Here is a 20311-nt window from a genome sequence, read left to right as displayed (position 1 = left end):
TTTTAATCTTACGGTTTATATACCATTCAATTCACCCATTTAAAGCATACAATTCAGTCATGTTTAGTATATTCACAGAATTGTTCAACTGTTGCCACAGTCGGTTTCAGAGCATTTTTATTACCCCAGGAGATTCCATGTTCCCCATTTCCCCCTCCCCTAGACCTAAACAGCCTCTAATACACTTTCTGTCTCTATGGGTTTGCCAACTGGGGACATTTCATCTAAGCGAAATCATACAGTTTGTAGCCTTTTGTGTCTGGCTTCTCTCACCAAGCATGTTTTCAGGGTTCGTGCTGTACGGTATCATTGCTTCCTTTTTATACCTGAGTAGTCTTTCATTGTGTGGAGAGCCCACTGTTTTGTTTATCCACTCTTTGTTGATGGACATTTGGGTTGTTTCCATTTTTTGGCTATTACAGTCATGCTGCTGTGAACATTTGTGTACAAGTGTCTGTGTAGACATAGGTTTTTGTTTCTTTGGGTAGAAAACTAGTGGTGGAATTGCTGGGTCATCTGGTAACTCTAGGTTTAACCTTTTGAGGAACTGTAAGATTGTTCCTCAAAAGGGGAACAGAGGCTGGCACTTCCTCAAAAGGTTGGCAGGGGCTATCCACCACCAGCAGGGTATTGAGGTTCCAGTTTCTCTACATAATGCCTAGTACTGTCTTTTTAAATTTTAGCGTTCCTAGTAGATAGGAAGTAGCCTCCTTGTGGTTTTGGTTTTCATTTCCCTTATGAAAAGACGCTCAGTATTTTTTCATGTGCTTTTGGCCATTTTTCTTTTGAGAAGTCTTTGTTCAAATCCTTTGCCCATTTTAAAAATTAGGTTGTCTTTCTGTTGAGTTGAAAGAGTTCTTTGTATGTTCTTAATATAAGTCCTTTGCCAGATATATGAATTATAAAATGTGATGGTGTCCTTTGAAGCACAGGAGTTTTTCATTCTGATGACATCCAGTTTAAGTTTTCTTTCTTTTGTTGGTTTGCTTTTGGTGTTATATCTAAGAAGCCACTGCCTAATCAAAGGTCATAAAGATTGATTCCTCCATTTCCTTCTAAGAGCTTTTTGATACCTGTCTTTTAGTTTTTCAAACTGCCATGTTACTTTATAGTCGAACCTGAGAGCTTGGACTTGGTTCCTCTGGCCCTGTTCCTGATTTGTTAAACTTCATATTCAAACTTATGTGTCCTCCATCCCCTGTGGGTGCTGGGCTCTCTGGGAAACGCTCCTTTCCCTGTATCCTTTTGTTCCCTTGAAATTGATTTCGTCTCATTTTATTACTTTCAGCAAAGGTAACTGAACTCCACTTTGAAAGTCCTTTATGATGCTAAGTAAAAGCAAAAGCTTCCCAGCTTTCTGAACTGTGCTCAGGGAGTTTTGTGACAGAAATGAGAGAAAAAGTTTCACTTGACTCTTCTTCCTTCCCACCACTCCCCAAACAAACAAACCAGAAGAGCGCATAGGCCAGAGCACAGCTTGCCTGGCAGTCCTCATGCATGGGACCTCAGGCCTGGTGGGAGGGGATGCAGAGGGCCCAGCTGTGGCCCTTGGATGACAACAGTCTTGGGCGAGGGAAGCAGCAGAACTGTGACAGGGCTGGTGGTCAGGTATGTGGATGGTGTGGGGTGGCAGCCAGGGAGAAGCTCAATATGTGGGGAGGGGTGGGACTGCATGGTGTGCCCAGGTCCCTGGGCCCAGCCCTGGCTCAGCAGCTCCTGCTTCTTGCTGAGGGCTCTGTCTTTCCTTCCCCTGAAACAGCTCCCAGAGCACCGCCTGTTCCCTATTTGTCCAGGCCAGCAGCTGGAGTCTCACCTGCCTCTCTTCTCTGCGTAGCAGGGATTTGAGGTAAGAAGTCCCCCAGAATCCCTTCGCAGCCCACAGCAGCCTCTGGCAGAGATCTGTCCAGTGTCTTCTCCTGGCTGCCTTAGTGCCCCCTAAACATTTGGGGAGGGGAGGACTCGGTGCCAAACTGCTGTTTGTATGGTGAGTGCTGAGTTAGGCTCCCTGGGGGACCTTACCTCACTAGGCCCTGTTTCCTGGTTCTGTCCTTGCCCTTCCAGCAGGTGACCGCTCAGAGGTGAGGATGGTGGCCCTGGGGAAGGTGGGGGATCCCTGCTGCCTGGAGGCAGCCCCTTCTGAGGATGGTCATATGCCTTGTCCAGCGTCCCTCGGCCACCCCCAGGGCTGAAGGGGGAAGGAGCCTAGCTGGGAGCTTAGTTCATGTCTGGGATTTCCCTTCATGTCCAGGAGAAGCAGCGAAGATGTCCAACGAGCCGCCCCCTCCTTATCCTGGGGGCCCCACAGCCCCACTTCTGGAGGAGAAAAGTGGAGCCCCGCCCACCCCAGGTAGGGGGTCACCGCTCCTGAGGCTCCCTGTTGCAGCCCCCTGCCCCCATGGCGTGGTTGGGACTCTAAGTGGTGATGCCTGCTCCAGGGTCGTCCCTGGGCCCCATCTGTGTCCCAAAGCAGTGGCCTCTGGTCCAACTCATCATGCAGAAACTACAGCTGTCTCCTTCTTTCTGCTTCTCTCTGTCCAGGCCGTTCCTCCCCAGCTGTGATGCAGCCCCCTCCAGGCATGCCACTGCCCCCTGCGGACATTGGCCCCCCACCCTATGAGCCGCCAGGTCACCCAATGCCCCAGCCTGGCTACATCCCCCCACACATGAGTGCAGATGGCGCCTACATGCCTCCAGGTAAGTAGGGAAGGGATCTGAGGGGAGCATGGGGAGCTCCCGGCTGCCATCTGGGCTGCACTGGCTGTCCTCAGTACAGGTGGCATCTGCTATAGGGCAGGAACTCCAACATGCCCAACCCGCCCTGGCCTGGAGCTCAGGCTGTGTGTAGAGAGGGATTGCGGGTGTGGGAAGGTGGGACTGCTCTTACTTAGGCTGCTTGGGCAGGGCTGGTCCTTGGCATACCAGGACCTGACACAGGTGGGGAGGGGCACCCTGCGTGCAGGAGAGGGGCATGTGACCCACTAGGCTTTACCTCCCTTGGTCATGGGCTTGAGGCTGAATGCCCTGTCCCTGCATGCCAGAGACACCCAGGAGCAGAGGTACTGGGCCATGTGCCTGGCTCTCTGCCATATCTGTCAGGATCCCCAAGGGGTAGGGAATAGGAAGGGCTGGGAGAATGGCCCCACTTGACTTAGGGCCCCAGCTGCAAGGCCTCTCACTGGCCCAGTAGGTGGGCAGTAGGAAGTTTGAGGCCTAGCCTTCCATCCTGGGCACTGTGGACTGTAGGGCTTTGCCCCAATCTCTTTGTTTAGGGCAGGTGGCAGGCCAGTGACCTCTCTGTTCATCTTCTTTGCTATTCCAGGTTTCTACCCTCCTCCAGGCCCCCATCCACCCATGGGCTACTACCCCCCAGGGCCCTACACACCAGGGCCCTACCCTGGCCCTGGGGGCCACACAGCCACAGTCCTGGTCCCTTCAGGAGCTGCCACCACGGTGACAGTGCTACAGGGAGAGATCTTTGAGGGTGCGCCCGTGCAGACGGTGTGTCCCCACTGCCAGCAGGCCATCACCACCAAGATCTCCTATGAGATCGGCTTGATGAACTTCGTGCTGGGTTTCTTCTGTTGCTTCATGGGGTAGGTGGTGTGGGCACTGGTAGGGTGGGAGTTGCACCAGGGTCAACTGGCTGCCTCTGCCTCCTCCACAGCAGGCCTCAGCCTGTTCTTCCCTGTCTCTGATTCAGATGTGATCTGGGCTGCTGCCTGATCCCCTGCCTCATCAATGACTTCAAGGATGTGACGCATACGTGCCCCAGCTGCAAAGCCTACATCTACACGTACAAGCGCCTGTGCTAACGGAGCTGGGACTCAGGACTCCCCCGCCTGTCAGTCTGGCCCCCTGTGCTTTGCTCCCTGCGCCTGGTGGTCACTTTCCCGCTCCCATTTGGGGCTGGGAGCTGTGCCACCATCCCCTAGAAGTCCTGTCCTCTTTACCTTGCCCTACCCTGAGCAGCTGACTCTTCTGGCAAAAATTCTGTTGGGATTTAAGGCCAAGGGTCAGTGGGTGGCAGGGGGCTAGCACTGAGCTTGTGGTGGTGTTGGTCTGTTTGGTGCGTGTGATCAGGAAGATAAGCTGGGAGGGGTCTCCTGCTGGGGTCCTCATTCCTCCATTTCCAAACAAGGTACAGGTTCAGTCCAGACTTTTTCTCCCTGGGACCAAAAGCAGCTAGAGCAGTGACCAGTTAGTTCCCTAGGCCTGTAGCCACGGTTGTTTCTGACCTGCTGGGCTGAGAATGGGTAAGCTGTGTGGAGTCAGGTGGACCCAGGTAGGACAGGGTCACAAAGCCTGGGTTTGTTTCTGGGTACCTTGTACCTCTGGGGTGCTAGAGGTGGGGCATGGTGGTCAGAAGTAAAGACTGCCAACTCTGGCCCTCAGAACTCTCAGGTATAGAAACCCAGGATGTCTAATACCCTGTCCCAGTGCCCAAGAGCTGCCTGGTATCAGATAAAGAGGACACCGTACCTGGGTGAGTGACCAGACCCTGGTAGCTAAAAAGGAACTTGTCCCTTTGAGTCAGTGTGCAGACCCCCTTTCTGGCCATGCCTCTGTGAACCCTGTATGCTGGGGCCGGAAGGAGCCCCTGAGCCTAGCCCCGTCCCGTCTGCCCTGTGTCCTCACTTCGTGTGGGTGTGAGTTCTGCCCAGTGGCTGGTGTGTCCCAGCTGGGACGAGATGGCAGAGGGTCCCCCTTGTGGGTGCACTTGGAAGTGAAGAGCCCTCTCCATGAGTTTTCTTCCTAGTAAGTGCAGGCCCCTCGCCCCAGCTGACAGGCTGTTGCTGTGCCTGCTCACACCTGCTCCTGCAGGCATACTGGGCTGGGGGCAAGGAAGGTAGAACTGCCTGGGTGGACACCAGCCCTGCCCTGTCTTTATTTCCTGAATGGTTTGTTTGTGAACTTGCTCACCTGGACTGCTGTATCCTGCCACTGTCCTTCCTGGTCTCGCACTGCCACTGCATGGCCTCCTGTCACTGTGAATCGTGGCCCAGTCTCAGTTTGTAGTTCCTCATTAAATTGGCCCTTTCACTCTCCCGCCCTGGGCCTCTGCTCTCTTGCCTGGCTTCCTTCTTTTTTGAGGGAAAGAGGGTGGGACTGCAGTCAGTCTACTGGCAGGGCAGGAGGCTGAGTCCTCAGAGTCTCACTTCCTTAGTGCTGATGCCATGCCAACACCAACACGTAAGGACCTAACTAAACCAGACTAGAGTCAGGTATAGACCAGCCCTAGGAATTCCAGCTGTGACTGGGCCAGGGCATCTGTTGGCCTCGGCAGTGGCTGTAAGGTCACCTTCCTTCCTCTGATGCTGATTTCAACCATCTATACACCACAGCATCCACATGTGGGATCTGTTAAGTTGGAGCCCTCCTACCTGCAGGCTTGAGTGCAGCAGCATCCAGCCCTGCGCAGGTGCACTCTTAAGCAAGATAGACTGGGTGGAGGCTGACAGGCTGAAGACTAACGGCACAGTTTGCACAGCCAGGTTCTTGAGCCAGCTCTGGCCCTGCCCGTCTCTGCACTAACTCATCTGAATTATGAAGGTGGCAAGCTTGGTCAGTAGTTTTAAGAATTTCCCTACCTTTTAATCCTTTTTGAAATAAAACTTTTACAGATAGTAGATTCTATTAATAAAAGTATTTAAGTTCATGTTTCTTTTTAGACAATGAATTGTTTAAATACAAATACATGCTTTTTAAAAACCCTTATATAATATTTTAAACCGTTTAGGAAACCTCAAAGTATTTCTGAGCTAAAAAATCACAGTGCTGGATACCCTTTAAAGATCTTTGCAGGATGGTCAGATTGACTTTGCTTTGGAGATGAGGGGTGCTGGAGAGTAGACCAAGGGCAGGAGGTGGCTGCTGGGGGCCATCATGGAAGATGTCCACTCTCCACACAGACATAACATGCCTGAGGGACTCTCCTATGGGAAGGTGGCTTGACTCATCCTTTGCCAGGAGGGAGGGAAAGAGGCAGTTTGCAGAGCCCACTTTATTGAGTGCTGGAGCCTTTACACAGGGGGGAGGAAGAGACAAGCTGGGGCTGAGAAGACCTCACCCAAGGGGTTAGAGGGATTCTGGGTAAGAAGGATAAGCTCCCAAGGCCTCTGAGGCTTCCACCCACACCCACCCTCACCCCCAGGGTCCAAGAGAGGCCCACAAGTTGAACAGTAGCATCCAGCAAGGCCCCCTCCCACAGCCTGGGCTTACCAGCCACTCAACTCCAGCAGGGGGAGATAGTCATCCACATACTGCAAAAATAGGGACTGCCAGAAGCAGCCTACGGCCCAGAGGTGTGGGAGGCTGCAGTAGAGCTGGGTCAGGGGGCTAGGCCTGCTGCACTGTGCCAGCTGCTCCCAGGGTGACAGCCTGTGCCCAATGCAGAATCTGGCCCATAGAGAGGATGCTGTCAGGCAGAGGCTCTAGCATCTGGCTTTTACTGGTTGCCTGCTTTCTCAAACCCAGCATTTTTTAAAAAGTCACCTGAGGTGGTAGTTTAGTCAAGGGTGAAAAAAAGGGGTAGGCCAGTGGTTGGTCGGGAGGAGGGTACCGGTGTGGCAGGATGGGTCCTTCACATGTAGTACCAGGCCAAGAATCCAGCAGCCAGGGCCACACCAGTGGCCAGGATGAACTGGAGGCTGGGCTTCCTCAGCACAGCCATGGCTGTTCGGAAAGGACAGCTGCTGGCCTCAAGGGCACCTGTGTGGCAGCACCAATAAAAGACATGGCATCAGTGGAGTCTGCTGCTACACCTGCCCCAGAAGGGGAGCTTAGGACACGCAGACCTACCTTTGTCTTGTTCAGCAGCGTAGAAAGGGCATTTACGTATGTCTCCTTTCCCATCGTGTACAGGGAACCCATCCTTCAAGGTCTCTGTGGCCAGCATGGAGCGGGCCTGGTCCAGTTCGTTGAATATCTGCAGAAGCAGAGGACCAACTGAGCCATCTTTGGGCTGCCCACACTTTTTTTTGTTTAACATATTTTGAGATGAAGTCTCTGTTGCCCAGGCTGGAGTGCAGTGCTGTGAACATGGCTAACTCACTACAGCCTCAAATTCCTAGGCTCAAGTGGTCCCCCCACCTTAGCCTCCCCAGTAACTGGGACTACCTGTGTGTAGCACCATACCTGGCTAATTTTTAAATCTTTTTGTGGAGATGGTGTCTCTCCTTGTTGCCCAGGCTGGTCTTCAATTCCTGGGGTTAAGTAATCCCCGTGCCTTGGCCTCCCAAAGCGCTAGGATTACAGTCATGAGCCACTGCGCCCAGCCACACTCTGCTTTTAGAGGACTCCCTCCTGACAGAGTGAGCTGGTGCAGGTGAGCTTGTTTAGGAGTGCCAACTACACAGCTAGCAGCCCTAGTGGGCAGCAGCTACACTGCCTGATGCTCCTCCCTAGCACGAGCTCTTGGGAAGTGTGGATGCTGGTACCCCAAGAAGAAGGCTACCAACTACTGGGTCTCCCCTAGGAATTGACCAGATATGCACCATGCGTTGCCTTCTCTGAGGTGGCTCAAGCCACTGAAACTACCACAGCACAGATAGGTGAGGGCGTAAGTATGTCCGATTTCTAGCTGCTGGTTATTTTTTAGCAGGAAGCTACAGAAAAACTGGAAAGTGGGAGACTAATGCTGTGGCAAGGCAGACCCATCCTGAGTGGCCCTGGAAGCCCTCACTGGAAGCTGACAGGATCTGGGGACAGAGTAAGTCTCCCTAGTCTCAGCCTCGTCAAAAGGCTACTTGTAAACAGAGCTTACTTACTCTCCTTGGTGACACTGGTTCTCTCTGAACTTACCAAGCAGGGCTTTTCAGAGCAAAGCTTACTAAAAAGAAAATTATCCATTCTTCAAGACCAGTATCCTGCAATGAGGGAGGGAGCCAGCTCCATTCTCCCAGACTCCTCCATGTGCTGGAGGACTCACCCTAAAACATTACCCACTGGCATCTACCAAACCAGGCCTCCATGCTGGGAACCACCCACTGGGCACATGAGCTCTGGTGGCCACCTTCCTCTTGGCACCCTGCAGATCATCTGTCCTAATGCCACATGTACCCTCCAAGGCCACTCTGGATCTGCTACCACTGTCAAAGGTTCCCTCTTCAGCCCTGGCATCTGGCAGCCCCAATAGTACCTCCATGTTGTACTCAAAGGCCTTGTTGGCCTCCTCCACGATCCTCTCTTTGGTCTTCATGTTCAGGTCCAGGGCATTCATCCTGGCCCGGTAGAGCTGCTTGAACTGCTGTGCATTGTCCACATTCTCAAACAGGTAGAACTGGGTCCCTTCCCCTGTGCTAGGGAGTTTCAGTGCACGCTGGGCCACCTTCTTCAGCACCTGGCCCCCCGAGAGGTCCCCCATGTAGCGGGTGTACGCGTGGGCCACCAGTAGCTCTGGCTCGTTCTGCCCTATGTAGCGGATCCGCTCCACGTACTTTTGGGCAGCCTTGGAGCACCGCACCTGCTCCTCCCAGTTTTCACCAAAGAAATACCCCATGTCCTTGGTCAGTGCCTCCTTCCGGTGCAGCTCCATGGGAAAGTACAAGGGGGCAAAGGCTGGGTGATCCTTGTTGCGTTCCATTTCCTCCTCGAGGGCTGAGTATGTGAAGTAAAGTGCAGTGGTGGCCAGCTGTGGAAGTGACAGGAGGAGGCTGGCAATGCCTGAGCCTTCCACATCCCAGCAGCTGGATGCAGAGGCTCAAGTGACAACCCCCAACCCCAAAGACCCAACCCTATGGCCCATTTTTATGTACTTAATTATTTAACACATGAAGTTTTTGTGTTTCTTAAAGGAATCTGTGGAACATGCATACTTTTGCTTCCTTGACACCACTATGTTGTTATTCCATCTAAACCATGTGAGCCGCAGCCTTTTTTTTTTTTTTTTTTTTGCACGTGGGGAACAGAGTCTTACTCTGTTGCCCAGGCTGGAGTGCAGTGGCACAATCTCGGCTTACTGAAACCTCTGTCTCCTGGGTTCAAGCGATTCTCCTGCCTCAGCCTCCCGAGTAGCTGGGACTACAGGTGCGTGCCTCTCCTTATTTTTTTATTTTTAGTAGAGATGGGCTTTCCCCATGTTGGCCAGGCTGGTCTCAAACTCCTAACCTCAGGCGATCACCTGCCTCAACCTCCCAAAGTGCTGGGATTACAGGCATGAGCCACCATACTCAGCCGAGAGCCATAGCTTAACGTCAAGAATGGAGTATGGAGAAAAGTCCAGCTTTTCCCTCAGAGTGGCTCCAGGGGCACCTTTCTCATGGGACTAAATCCCCCACCCCAACCCCATACAACAGTCTGGAACCCCATGCAGGGCACAAACCTTAAACAGCTCCTTCTTAATGTTGCCCTTCAAGAAGTCCTTGACAAACTGGGTGTTTTCTGCCCGGTCGTGTGCTTCCCTGGTCCCTTCCTTCAGGAGCTCGGAGAGGTCGACCATTCTATGGAGAGATGGGAGGCATTTGTGTGTCAATTAGCCCTTCCCAGCTCCCCAGAAAGGACCACAGGAGGAAAATTGAGTTCAGACCCCAGGGTGACCACCTGTTATACTGGAGGCTGGGGCTGCTCAGACACTTCACTCCAACATGAATAGCAGGGACTTGTCAGGGAACACAGGGCAAGCAGACATTGACAGTCGGCTCCAAGGATTCGGGACACAAGGGATGACTGTGGCCTACTCCTTAAGATAGTACCCACATCTATGTGTCTGTGTTGGGAACCACCCAAAACAGCAATGCTTCTATTGCCACCTAGTGGCTGAAGAGACATGCATCTGTACTCCCATCAGCGTTTGCTGCCTTCTCCAGGAACAGCCTGCTTTGGAATGTGTCTCCTAGAATCCACACACCTCAGTAAGACTGTGACTGTGGGTCTCCTGGGGTGGCCCTGCTGCCTTCCTCCCACCTTGGACCTACAGCCTCTTTGGGACTATACATGACTAGGCCCAAGCACGGAGGGATGAAAGGGAGACAACAGAGAGGCTGGGGCCAGGACCTTAGGTTTGTGCCACTTAATGAAATTACACAGGCTAAAGGTGTGCTGATGGATGGACAAGGTAGAAAACGTGTGATCCTAAAGATGGTGGCACCTGGGCAGGGTCTTAGATGTGTCCACACAGTCTGTCTACAAGAGTGAGAAAAATTCGGCCTTATCATGGTCTATCCTCTGCTGGCTTCTTTGGGAAATTAGCTTGGTATCTCCCATGTTCCAAGAAACAGTTTATTATTAGCAATTATTTCAAGGGATAAAAAAACAAACTTGGACAATGATAGGGCTATAATGAGAGGCTTATGATGCAGAATAGGGCCTGGTAGCTCAGGTTTAGCATGAGCTGTCCTTATACAGAGTAAGGAAAACCTGCCCTGCAGTCAGAGTTACTCCAACATTTTATGGGGTAAAAGACTGTGAACAGAGCCAGCTTTGCCTCCGTTTACCCTTTCTCAACCCAGATGAGAAAACACTTAAGTTTCTAAGAAGAAAAAAGGATGACGAACATCAAATCCTATCAGCACTCCCAGCAGCACCTGTCCTGCCTCCTTGGATGAGACAATGGACCAGTGGGGAGAGTCCTAAGCAGCTGAAGTTGTATGCTGTCCCTGCAGGGCCAAGCAGGTACCCAGTGGTCCACAGGTCATGGCCCATGACCACTCCCCAGTGCTGCCAGCAGACGAAACCAGGTGTGCTGAGCACAGTAGGCGCTGGGCACACCCGACTCAGTGCAGCCAGCCCCCATGGCTCACCTCGTGTGGTTCTCCTTTTCTAAGTCCCCAGGGTTCTTCTCTGACTCATCTACCCCCTCTGAGGTCTCCACGTCCGCTGACATTGCTGCTGGGTGTGGTTCTTGCTGCTATCGCTCCTCTGGTCCTGTAGAGACAGAAGGAGCTGCTGATGTGGCACCCACAGCAGTAACTTCCCCAAATACCTGCCAGTTCTGCTCTCCTTGGAGCCAATGTAACCAAGGTGACACCCACACACCCCAGAATTGTTTTCTTTAAAATAAAGTTCTGCCATTACTGGGACCATAGTGGAATATGGAAAAAAATCTGAATATGAACAGTGTATTAGGTAATAACATTGTATTGACATTAAGCTTTCTGGTTTTTTTAAATAACTGTAGTGCGATTATGTAAGAGAATGTCCATGTTCCTAAGAAATACACACTGGGTTATTCAGAAGTAAAGGTACGCTGCCTGCAACTACCCATCAGACGGTTCAGAAGAGTGTGTGTGCACGTGCATAGGCTACAGGACGGGGGATGCTGGCAAGTCAGAAAAGCAAACGTGGGAAAATGCTAGCAGTGAATCTGGGGAAAACGTATGAGATTTCTTTGTACTATTCTTACCATTTTTCTATATGCCTAAAACTGTATCAAGGCTGGGCGTGGTGGCTCACACTGTAATCACAACACTTTGGGAGGCCGAGGTGGACTGGAGTTCAAGACCAGCCTGGTCAACATGGTGAAACCCCATCTCTACTAAAATTTCAAAAAATAGCCGAGGATGGTAGTGTGTGCCTGTAATTCCAGCTACTTGGGAGACTAAGGCAGGAGAATCACTTGAGCCCAGGAGGAGGACACTGCAGTGAACCGAGATCGTGCCACTCCACTCCAGCTTGGGCAATAAGAGTGAAACTCCTTCTCAAAAAAAACAAAAAGAACAACTGTATCAAAAGTTACCAAAAACAAAACCTCAAAAAGCTTAGGGAAAAAAAAAGCGTGGCAAGTAACACACAGTTCCACCCCTCTGCCAGGGTGCAGAGGCCAGCTCATCCTACCTGTGAGAGGCTGGGTGCCTTGTGCAGTCTGCAGGAGTTACCAAAAAAGCAGACTGTCCTTAGCCTACTCAGGACTTTGCTAAGGTGAAGGAAATAATAAGCTGGTCAATCAGTTCCCGTCATCTGCTGCAAGGGCTGAGCCTTCGTCAGCCAGGGAAATACAGTCCCATAACAAGGCAAGCTGATCCTCCATCCCTGGGGGATTCTGCTCAGGCAATGTTAGGAAGGCACAGCCCATCTGGGGAAACTTCCACATGCATAGCAGCACAGTAGCACCAACAACTAATAAAGTAACTAACGAAGACAGAACTACCAACACTGGAGCCAAATCACACCAAACTGGGCCAAGGAAAAAGAATTTAGTTACTGAGCATTTTCTATGTGCTCTACCCAGAAACAACAGGTGTCAAGAGGAACAAAGAAGTGTAAGAAATGGTCCTTGAAAGGCTCAAGGTACATATCTTTCCTAAGCTTCCTCTAGAGCTAGTAACATTTTTGTTGTTATTTTTTAGGATATTATATAACACATGGTTTACTCATTGTGGTCTTCTTGAATCATCTCTCTCATCTTTAGATTTAGCATCTGTACTGGGATTATTTTAGGAAGTCAAGCGATAATTCATATAGCACAATGCCTGCCATGTGGTGAGCACTCAATGAACGTTACATCATGATTTTACTTTATTTTGACTGAGGCTTAGTGATGTCTAAGAACACTCGGAAAATAAACATCAGGATGTAAAGAAAAATGGAACCTTCTCTTGACTCCAAGTCAGAGACACTTTCCTCTGAAATAACGCTGATGAACTGTATGGTGCACAGCAGTCTAGAAGAATGTGAAAGCAGGCTGGTATCACATGGAGGGAACAGTATGCAGCGGGCTTCCTGGGGAAGGACCCTCAACACAGACAGGATTTGGGGCAGGGGTTAGGGAGGGGCTCTAGATCCAGGGAATAATATGAACAAAGCCAGAAATGGGCAGTTCACAGATACAGTATAAGGCTGCCCAGCTGCGCATGCACTTACCAAGAGGCCAAGACAGGCTTTGCAAGCTGCAGAAGAAGCCCTACATGGCCTTGAGACCTTGATTTATACTTTTTTTTTTTTTTTTTTTTGGTAAAAGAACAGCTTTAGTGGCTGGGTGCGGTGGCTTACACCTGTAATCCTAGCATTTGGGGAGGCTGAGGCGGGCAAATCACCTGAGGTCAGGGGTTTGAGACCATTCTAGCCAACATGGTGAAACCCTATCTCTACTAAAACTACAAAAATTAGCCAGTTGTGGTGGTGCACACCTGTAATCCCAGCTACTCAGAAGGCTGAGGCAGGAGAATTGCTTGAGCCCGAGAGATGGAGGTTGCAGTGAGCCAAGATCGTGCCACTGCACTGCAGCCTGGCTGACAAGAGCAAGACTCTGTCTCAAAAAGTTTTTTTTAATTAAATTAAAAACAAATAAATACAGGCCAGGCTCAGTGGCTCCTGTAATCCCAGCACTTTGGGAGGCCAAGGCAGGTGGACCACCTGAGGTCAGGAGTTCGAGACCAGCCTGACCAACATGGTGAAACCCCACCTCTATTAAAAAATAAATACATAAATACATAAATAAAAAATAACAACAGCTTTGCTGTACACCCTTGAGGACCTTAAGATCCAAAATTTCTTTCTGGCTGCTCAGTTTTCAGGGAGCAGAAAAAGGTGCTGGCAAGAAAGCACTGAGCTGTCTAAAGGCGGGAGAGGTGCAGTAAAGGGTCCCAGAGCCTCCAGACAGTGATGGAAGCAAAGGAGCAGGCTGAGGGCACACCCCAGGTACCCGAGGACCACAGGCCCCATGCTCCTTACAAGCAAAATGAGGCAAAGACAAGTGCAATTCATGGCCCAGGTTACCAGTACCTTGAGTATGCATCCTGCCATTTGTACCTAACGATCATGCTGCACAACAGTGATTGGGAATGTGATTAAATCTCATTAACTGTGTTTTACTCAATAATAACTGCATGCTCTGGGAGAGTGTAGTCTTGCTTAATTAAGCAACAAGTCCTTTTGCTTCTCTTAAAAATACAAAAAGGTGCAGGGCACAGTGGCTGACACCTGTAATCTCAGCATTTTGGGAGGCCCAGGTGGGTGGATTACCTGAGTTCAGGAGTTCGAGACCAGCCTGGCCAACATGGTGAAAGCCCCTCTCTACTAAAAATACAAAAATTAACCGGGCATGGTGACAGGCGCCTATAATCCCAGCTACTCAGGAGGCTGAGGCAGGAAAATCGCTTGAACCCAGGAGGCAGAGATTGCAGTGAGCCAAGATCAAGCCATTGCACTCCCACCTGGGTAACAGAGCAATACTTCATCTAAAAAAACCAAATAGCTGGGGGCAGTGGTTCATGCCTGTAATCCCAGAACTTTGGGAGGCCGAGGCAGGTGGATCACCTGAGGTCAGGAGTTCAAAACCAGCCTGACCAACATGGTGAACCCCAACTCTATTAAAAATACAAAAATTAGCCAGGTGTGGTGGCTTGTGCCCGTAATCCCAGCTATTCAGGAGGCTGAGGCAGGAAAATCACTTGAACCCAGGAGGCAGAGGTTGCAGTGAGCCAAGATCAAGCCACTGGACTCCAGCCTGGGTGACAGAGCGAGACTCTGTCTCGAAACAAAACAAACAAACAAACAAACAAAGGCAGAGCCAAGATTGTGCCACTGCATTCCAGCTTGGGAGACAGAGCAACACTCTGTTTCAAAAAAAGAAATTAAAAATGCAACAAGGGAAGAGAAAGCTGCTTCCTCTGGTACCCACTTGCGCATTTCTCAGTAGCACTTTACTTGTGTTATCTCCCTTTGGGCACACCCACTTTAACCTCACTCCTGTCCTCCCAGCCCACGAGAAGCCAAACTCTGGACCAGAGCTGTCTTTTCCACTGCTATAGCTCCAGGGTCTAAAAGATACCAGATTCTCAATAAATACTTCTTGAATAAAAACATCCAACAAAGAGGAAAAAAAAAAAAAAAAAAAAACAGGGTTGTGGTGAGAGGAAGGAAGGAGAATATCTCATGCATGATGCCAATAATATGCAATTTTTTAAAAACAGGAAAAAGTAATCTGGTGTCCATGACTTCAACAGTTTTATGATTTTAATTTGAAAGAAAGCTAACAAGAAGAATTCTGAGTCCTCAAGGCAAGTAACCAGTACCATCTGTGCAGAGCTGGGGGCTCCTGGGAAGGTTCGGTTAGCACATTCAACACAGGGGCCAGGGAAGGCGACCTGTGTACATCTCTGTGGCCTAGCCATCATTCAAGGGAGTGGCCACACAGTGAGTCATTCAGGGGCCACCCTGCAATGGCAGAAACAGAACTTTTTTCACTTTCTGAAAAGCTACATGTCCAGACTTACTCTGGCTGACTTCTATACTTGAATGCTAAGCTTTGCAGGAACCATTGGAATCTCTAGAAAATTGGGGACCAAATCATAAATGTAGAACCTTTTTAGACTTCAATCTCTATTGTCAACAAGAAGCTACACATTCCCAACCTGCCCCCTCTCCAAAAAAAAAAAGAAGAAAAAAAGATTCTAAAATATTCCACTCTGGGAAATACACTTCAAGAAATAGTAATAGTTATCCTAATTGGTATCAAAATAATACACAGCCATACTATGATGCTAGAAAAAAAACAACACATAGCCTAAAAACAAAGGGCATGACTGCTCAAACGACAGTAAACAATGGAATCCTGGCACAGCCAGGACAAGTTGGTAAGCTGTGTTCATGCATGGAAAAGCCTACAGAAACTTTTTTTTTTTTTTTAAAAAGGACCCAAACACCGACTACAACTGTATGCAAAATTTTACAAGTATACTGACAATAACAAACGGGGAATTTGGAGAACTATAAACACTGTTTTTTGTTGGACTTTTTAGCCAACTCGCTGCTGCTTTTATAAAAAGTGACTCAATTCTCTTGGAAAGAAAAAGGGAAGAGGGAGGAAAGGCAGGGAAAGGAAAAAAAGAAACCAAGAGACAGGAATTGGACCAAACAAACCAGTTAAGATCCTGAACTGCATTAACTAACTAGTCAATGGAAGTTCCTGGGGCCTCTTTACTTTTCTATTACAAATTCTAGAAAGGCCGATCTGCCCCCTCTCTTTCCCATTTCCAAAAAACTTTGACCCTCTGTTTATAAAATCTACCTCCACCACTCCATAATTCCAGTACTCCTAACTGTTCACCTGATCAGCTGCTGATTTTCATTCCAACCCTTGAGCTAACAGAAACAGTAACAAAGTTCCTATCACAGTTAAGTCCAGCAAAAGAGATTCCTTTAGACCAGCTCAGCAGATCCAGAACACTGTCTCAAAGCTTTTGCTCCTGCTAAATTGCTGATACAAGGCACTACTAGGACTTTTGAGACCACAGACAAAGATGTTAAATCCTCCTCCACGGAGACTAAGTCCAACAAATTTCAGGTCAGGTAACTCAGTGCATTGCTGCCAGGTAGGAATATAATCTAAGGACTATATTAGAATTCATTTCCCATCTGGTAATACAGAAAGGAACAATAAAGACTTCTTTGTCCTGGAGAAACCTCAAGTGAAGGAAGGGAGCAGGTTGCTGAGCTCAGCCAGCACTGAGGGGAAGGAACAGCAGAGTGACCCCACTCCGTGGAATGAGAACAATTCCGCAGGCTTCTGACTCAATGAAATAGTGACACTTGACAGTGACCAGCTACTGCACTGCATGAGATGCCCACAACATGAACTTGGGTTGTTATCCCACATGCACAGGGAAGCTAAGTGACTGCTCAGAGACTTTTTTTTTTTTTTTTNCCCCCGCCCAACCACTGCATTTGTCTCCTGATGAGTTCCTCTCCTCTCCCTCCTTCTAGTCCAGGGAATTCTCCAAAAGCTTTTAAAATGCAAATCTAACTATAATCACAGCCCCCTTAAAACCCTTCAAAGATTCCTCATAAACAAAGGTCCCAAACCCTTGACCCTCCATCAGCTGGTCCCAGCCTCCCCTCCTCCCGCTCTGTGCTCCGGGAGCAGCAAACTGCTTCCAGCTCCAGCCTCCAGACCTTTAGTCATTCAGTGCCCTCTGCCAGGACTAGCCCTTGCCAGTCAGGCTCTTCCTCACACCCACAGTCTCACCTCCTCCAGGAAGCCATCTCTGACCCTCCCGCCCCTGTCCCCCAACGTCCTCAGCGCATCTGTAATGCCTTCCTTGTTCAAGGATCTGTTATTCCACTCGCCACCCTGAGTTATAATTATTGATTTTCATGTCTCTGTTCCACACTTGCCGATGAGATCCTTGAGGGCAGGGACGGTGTCCCATTCATCTCTATCTCAACCCCTGGCCTGGCACCTGGCACGGAGGACAGGCTCGGGCAGGGGGTGATGGATAAATGTGGGGGGGAAACTCAAACAAGTAAGAGGCAGAAATGACCAAGAGGGGAGTGAGGGCAAGCCTGGCAGGAGGAGCAGGCAGAGCAAATGTGTGGGAAGTGGAGAACCGAGAACTTCCGTTTATTGCACTCCTACGACTGCCCGCCAGCCACCGTGCCTGCGCTTTGTTTGCACATTTTGTCTCATTTGGTTCTTGCAAGAACAGATCAGGAAACGGACATCAGAGAACCAAAGTAACCTGCCCAAGGTCACACAGCCAGGTCTGGAACAGAATCTGGGACTGTCTGGCCTGAAAACCTGTGCTCTTTCTGCTGGGCCACACAGCTCTCCTAGGGACAGGACCTTCTGGAAACCAGACAAGGAGTGGGCCCAGCTACGCCCCCTGCCTAGCTGAGCGCCGGAACCAGCTGCCCACACTCAGGCCAACAGCTTCTCCCTCCCAGCCGGACCAGAGGCTCAGAGGCCAAACAAAGATTTGCCTGTTCCTTCCTCCCCTGGCTTTGAGGGTCTTTGACTAGACATGTACAACCCCCTCTCCCCCACCACCACCAGGAAAGAGCTGTTGCATCTTGGTATAGCCCAGGGTGCCTGGAAATGCAGGGGGCTCTGTGACGCTGTCTGGGTTTTGCAGAATCTGTCTCCCTCATCGCACTTGGCCCAGGCTGATATTAAGATTCATCTGCATTCCCCGCGCACCCGCCTGGCAGATGGTGGGGGAGGAGGCTGGGTGCGTGCCGGGGTTGCAGCCGCGGGACCAAGCTGGGCCTCAGAGGGCCACAGAGCAGAGCGCCCACCCACCGTGCTCCTTGGACCCAGGCCAAGCTGGGACCACTCTGAATGATGGGGTGCCTCCTCACCTTCGTAGCCTCCAAGGGGTGCCAGGACTTGACCTTTCATTTTTCTGAACACTAAAGGGACCCTGAAATTCCAGGAAGGAGACCTGAAGATACAGAGTAGGGGTGATGGAGGATGGTCCCCCATCTTTGGGAATGTCAGATCAGGGTCGTGTTCTTCCTTCTTGCCCTGGAGGTTTGCAGAGAGCCCACTGGGACAGGAGCCCCTCTCAGCCTGGTGGCCCTGTGGTAGAGAGGGTAAGCAGTGAAGAATGAAGGGACAGCGCCAGGGCAGCCTTGACCACCTCACTCCCCAGCTTCTCAGGACCTGCCCTGGGCCCCAGAATCCAGTCGGCCCCTATCAGCCTTTTCAGCCCAGGGCCCAGCCAAATGCTTCCTGTCACAGTGACTGGACCGAGAAGGTCCAGGGATTATCTCAGCCCCTCCAAGTAAAGTAGAAGAGGGAAGGAACAGATATCATTATAAAAGGAGTGCAGGCTAGACACCCAGAAGAACTTCCCTCACCACAGGTTTTGGCTCTTAGAATGGGTTTTGGGGGGAAAAAAAAAAAAAAAGATATTTCTGAACATCTCTTTCCTGATGCTCAGAGACTTCTGCACTGGGACTCTGCCAATGCTCCCTCCTTCCTGAACACCTTGCAGCTGACCATCAGGATTCCTACCATGGCCCTGGATGAGGGCCGCTTGCCTGTTTCCTAGAAGGCTGTAGCTCAGAGCTCACTCCTGTATAGAACTGACACCATATTAAGCTTCCACAACTGACTGTCATCCTGTTTTCCCAGTTAAACCAAAAGCTTCCTACAAGAGAGATCAAGATTCCTTCAGACTCAGATGGGGGTCCAATATGACTTACAGCCTAGCATCCTTGGGAGGGTCCAACCTAAGTTACAGCTGTTGCAACTACACAGATGGAGTTCCTACTGAAAAAGCCAGTTAAATGAAGGATTTGTGTGCCTGTGCCTATGTGTGTAACAAGAAAATAACAGTTAAATTCTAAAATACCAAGTAAAGAAATACAAATTTTTAATTGGGTCCTATGTCTCTAAATTAACTGTATGAAATCTGTTTTTTACTTCTCTTCAGATCTGACTTGACTCTTCTAAGTTTTTAACTGACAATTATATTTATGGGGTACAATATGACGGTTTTATACATATATACATTGGGGAATAATCAAATCGGGTTATTAATATACCCATCAGCTCATATACTTATCATTTGTTTGTGGTGATAACATTTAAAATCTACTCTTTTAGCAATTTTTAAATATACAATACTATTATATATTAACTACATTAACTATAGTCACTATGCTGTAAAACAGATCATCACATCTTATTTCTCCTAACTGAAATCTTGTACCCTTTGACCAACATCTCTCCTTTCCACACCCACCTTTCCCTTGCCCCAACCTCTGGTAACCAACATTTTACACTCTCCTACGACTTTGACTTTTTCAGATTTCACATATAAGTGATGTAATGCACCATTTGTCTGTCTTTGTTTGGCTTATTTCACTTAGCATAATGTCCTCTAGATGCATCCATGTAGTCACAAATGACAGAATTTCCTCCTTATTTATGGCTGAGTAGTATTCCATTATGCATAAATACTAGCTTTTAAAAATCCATTAATCCATTGTGTACTGTGAAGACTAAGTGGGCTAACATGTATGAATGTCTGAGGAAATGCAGCACCACCTCAAATATTGAGCTCTTCCTGAGGAAGTTGCTGGTGAGAATGAACAACTGGGTGATTGTTAAACACTGAGGAAGAACAAGAAATCCAGCAAATTCACAGATAGTTCTGGGCAGGTCACACCTGAGGACTTCTGACTCAGACCTCATTCTCCAGCAGCGTCAGGAAATAGAAATATCTGCCCTTTCCAACATGATCCATGTGACCACTGCAGGCTAGAATAGCCACTTTGCAGATGCCACTAGAGACTGGCTGAGCCACATGTTTGGGGCAGCAGACAGAGCTGAATCAGTTCTTATCCAATAAGGCACTACTAGATAAAAGAGGCTTCTGAACACTCTGAAGAAGCCACATCATCTAGGACCATGGCTTCTGAGTTTATAGAATAAATGGCCTGAGGTCTCCTCTGAACTCTGGTACTGCCACTCCTCAGGAAACCTTATACATAAGCCCTTTCATTTCAATCACTGGGGGCATTCAATTCCACAGTTCACTGAATGGATTAAGAACTATTAACCGGCCGGGCGCGGTGGCTCAAGCCTGTAATCCCAGCACTGTGGGAGGCCGAGGCGGGTGGATCACGAGGTCAAGAGATCGAGACCATC

At 49.5% G+C, this 20311-nt stretch overlaps 2 protein-coding genes across 4 annotated transcripts in view; one reads left to right on the top strand and one right to left on the bottom strand.

The window, feature by feature from the left end:
* CDIP1 (cell death inducing p53 target 1) overlaps positions 1–5656 on the top strand; it is a 28573-nt gene extending 22917 nt beyond the window's left edge. For 2 of the 3 annotated variants that reach the window (XM_017505973.2, XM_017505972.2), the window contains exons 2-6: positions 1760–1846; positions 2249–2347; positions 2539–2694; positions 3320–3593; positions 3701–5643. In XM_017505973.2, coding sequence (XP_017361462.1) covers positions 2263–2347; positions 2539–2694; positions 3320–3593; positions 3701–3812 — 627 coding nt within the window. In that variant the 5' untranslated portion in view covers positions 1760–1846; positions 2249–2262 and the 3' untranslated portion in view covers positions 3813–5643. Of the gene's footprint in view, positions 1–1759; positions 1847–2248; positions 2348–2538; positions 2695–3319; positions 3594–3700 lie in introns of all 3 variants that reach the window. The other variant, XM_037730463.1, reaches the window with a different exon arrangement.
* A 328-nt stretch (positions 5657–5984) lies between these two features.
* Positions 5985–20311, bottom strand: part of HMOX2 (heme oxygenase 2) — a 40220-nt gene continuing 25893 nt past the window's right edge. The window contains exons 2-6 of the mRNA XM_017505963.2: positions 10737–10860; positions 9320–9437; positions 8138–8629; positions 6799–6925; positions 5985–6708 (exon numbers count right to left, since the gene is read on the bottom strand). Of these exons, the coding sequence (XP_017361452.1) occupies positions 6581–6708; positions 6799–6925; positions 8138–8629; positions 9320–9437; positions 10737–10819 (948 nt within the window). The 5' untranslated portion in view covers positions 10820–10860 and the 3' untranslated portion in view covers positions 5985–6580. The remainder of the gene's footprint in view (positions 6709–6798; positions 6926–8137; positions 8630–9319; positions 9438–10736; positions 10861–20311) is intronic.

The sequence above is a fragment of the Cebus imitator genome, unplaced genomic scaffold (genome assembly GCF_001604975.1).
Source record: "Cebus imitator isolate Cc_AM_T3 unplaced genomic scaffold, Cebus_imitator-1.0 Scaffold346, whole genome shotgun sequence".
In the NCBI taxonomy this organism is placed as follows: Eukaryota; Metazoa; Chordata; class Mammalia; order Primates; family Cebidae; genus Cebus; species Cebus imitator.
Note: the sequence above shows the minus strand (reverse complement) of the source record. Positions and strands in the feature narration are given on the sequence as shown.